The sequence below is a fragment of the Trachypithecus francoisi genome, unplaced genomic scaffold (assembly GCF_009764315.1).
Source record: "Trachypithecus francoisi isolate TF-2019V2 unplaced genomic scaffold, Tfra_2.0 Lachesis_group2, whole genome shotgun sequence".
Taxonomy (NCBI): Eukaryota; Metazoa; Chordata; class Mammalia; order Primates; family Cercopithecidae; genus Trachypithecus; species Trachypithecus francoisi.
In genome coordinates this window covers 114,292,485-114,294,078 of record NW_022681465.1, presented here as the reverse complement: position 1 = coordinate 114,294,078, position 1,594 = coordinate 114,292,485, and the positions used below count along the sequence as shown (strand labels likewise).

General features: G+C 53.6%; 1 protein-coding gene across 1 annotated transcript; it reads right to left on the bottom strand.

Moving 5' to 3' along the window:
• Positions 1 to 601: 601 nt before the first annotated feature.
• On the bottom strand, positions 602 to 1,368 carry LOC117065398 (40S ribosomal protein S2-like). The gene has a single exon (XM_033180182.1). It carries the CDS (start codon positions 1,351 to 1,353, stop codon positions 652 to 654), a length of 702 nt encoding a protein of 233 aa, XP_033036073.1. The 5' UTR covers positions 1,354 to 1,368; the 3' UTR covers positions 602 to 651.
• Between the last annotated feature and the right edge of the window lie 226 nt (positions 1,369 to 1,594).

The window sequence follows — 1,594 nt, the reverse complement described above, 5'->3', positions numbered from 1 at the left end:
GCATGCGCCACCACGCCCGGCTAATTTTTTGTAGTTTTAGTAAAGACAGGGTTTCGTCATGTTGGCCAGGCTGGTCTCAAACTCCTGACCTCAAGTGATCCACCGCCTTGGCCTCCCAAAATGCTGGGATTACAGGCATGTGCCACCGTCCTCGGCTGCCATGATACCTCAATGTAGTGATGTAGAATCATGTGTCTGCCATGACCTTCCTTAGGTGGAGCAGAAAGTGTCACCCCCATGTAAGAGAAGGAACTGGAAGAAAATATGCCGGGATTTGCCTCTGGGTGAATTTTTTTTTTTTTTTTGAGATGGAGTTTCGCCCTTATTGCCCAGGCTGGAGTGCAGTGGCATGATCTCGGCTCACCGCAACTTCTGCCTCCCAGGTTCAAGCGATTCTCCTGCCTCAGCTTTCCTGAGTAGCTGGGATTACAGGCGTGAGCCACTATACCCAGCTAATTTTGTATTTTTCATAGAGATGGGGTTTCTCCATGTTGGTCAGGTTGGTCTCGAACTCCTGACCTCAGGTGATCCGCCTGCCTCAGCCTCCCAAAGTGCTGGGATTACACCATGCCCAGCCTATGTATTTAGGCTTTTCTTTTTCTTTTTTTTTTTTTCAGGCTTAATTCACTTTATTTTTCTTGTATAAAAACCCTATGTTGTAGCCACAGCTGGAGCCTGGGTCCGCTGCACAGAGACTCTGGTGTGGGTCTTGACAAGGTGGTCAGTGAATTCCTGATAGGGAGACTTGGTAAATACAGTCTCCTTCCAGAGGTCAGGGGTCAGGTAGCTGTAGGTCTTAGAGATGGTATCAAAGGTGGCCTTGGCGAAGTTGCCCAGGGTGGCAGTGCAGCCCCGGGCTGAGGTGTAGCAGTCATCAATACCAGCCATCATGAGCAGCTTCTTGGGCACAGGCACTGAGACGATGCCAGTGCCCCTGGGTGCAGGGATGAGGCACACCACCAGCACAGAGCCGCAGCGGCCTGTCACCTTGCAAGGGACAGTGTGGGGCTTGCCGATCTTGTTCCCCCAGTAAGATCGCACAGGGACAGTGGAGAGTTTGGCCAGGATGATGGCCCCACGGATGGCGGTGGCCACCTCCTTGGAGCACTTAACACCCAGGACAATGTGGCCATTGTAGTCCCCGATAGCCACAAAGGCCTTGAACCTGGTGCGCTGGTCAGCACGGGTCTGCTTCTGCACCGGTGTAATCTTCAAAACCTCGTCTTTGAGAGAGGCCCCCAAGAAAAAGTCAATGGTCTCAGGTTCCTTAATGGGCAGGAAGAAGAGGTAGATCTCCTCCAGGGACTCGATCTTCATGTCCTTGACCAAGCGGCCCAGCTTGGTGATGGGCATCCACTACTTATCCTCGGCCTTGCCTCTGCCAGCTCCGCGGCCTCGCCGTGGCCCTGGATGCCACTGCCGAAACCTCCGTGGATACCACCGCGATTCCCCATCCCAGGGCCACCAGGACCCCCGGGCCCCCCACCTGCCCGCTGCACCAGCGTCATCCGCCGTTTGGTGTTTTCTTGGAGCTTTTTTTTTTTTTTTGGAGAGGCAATCTCACTCTGTTGTCCAGACTGGAATGCAGTGTTGC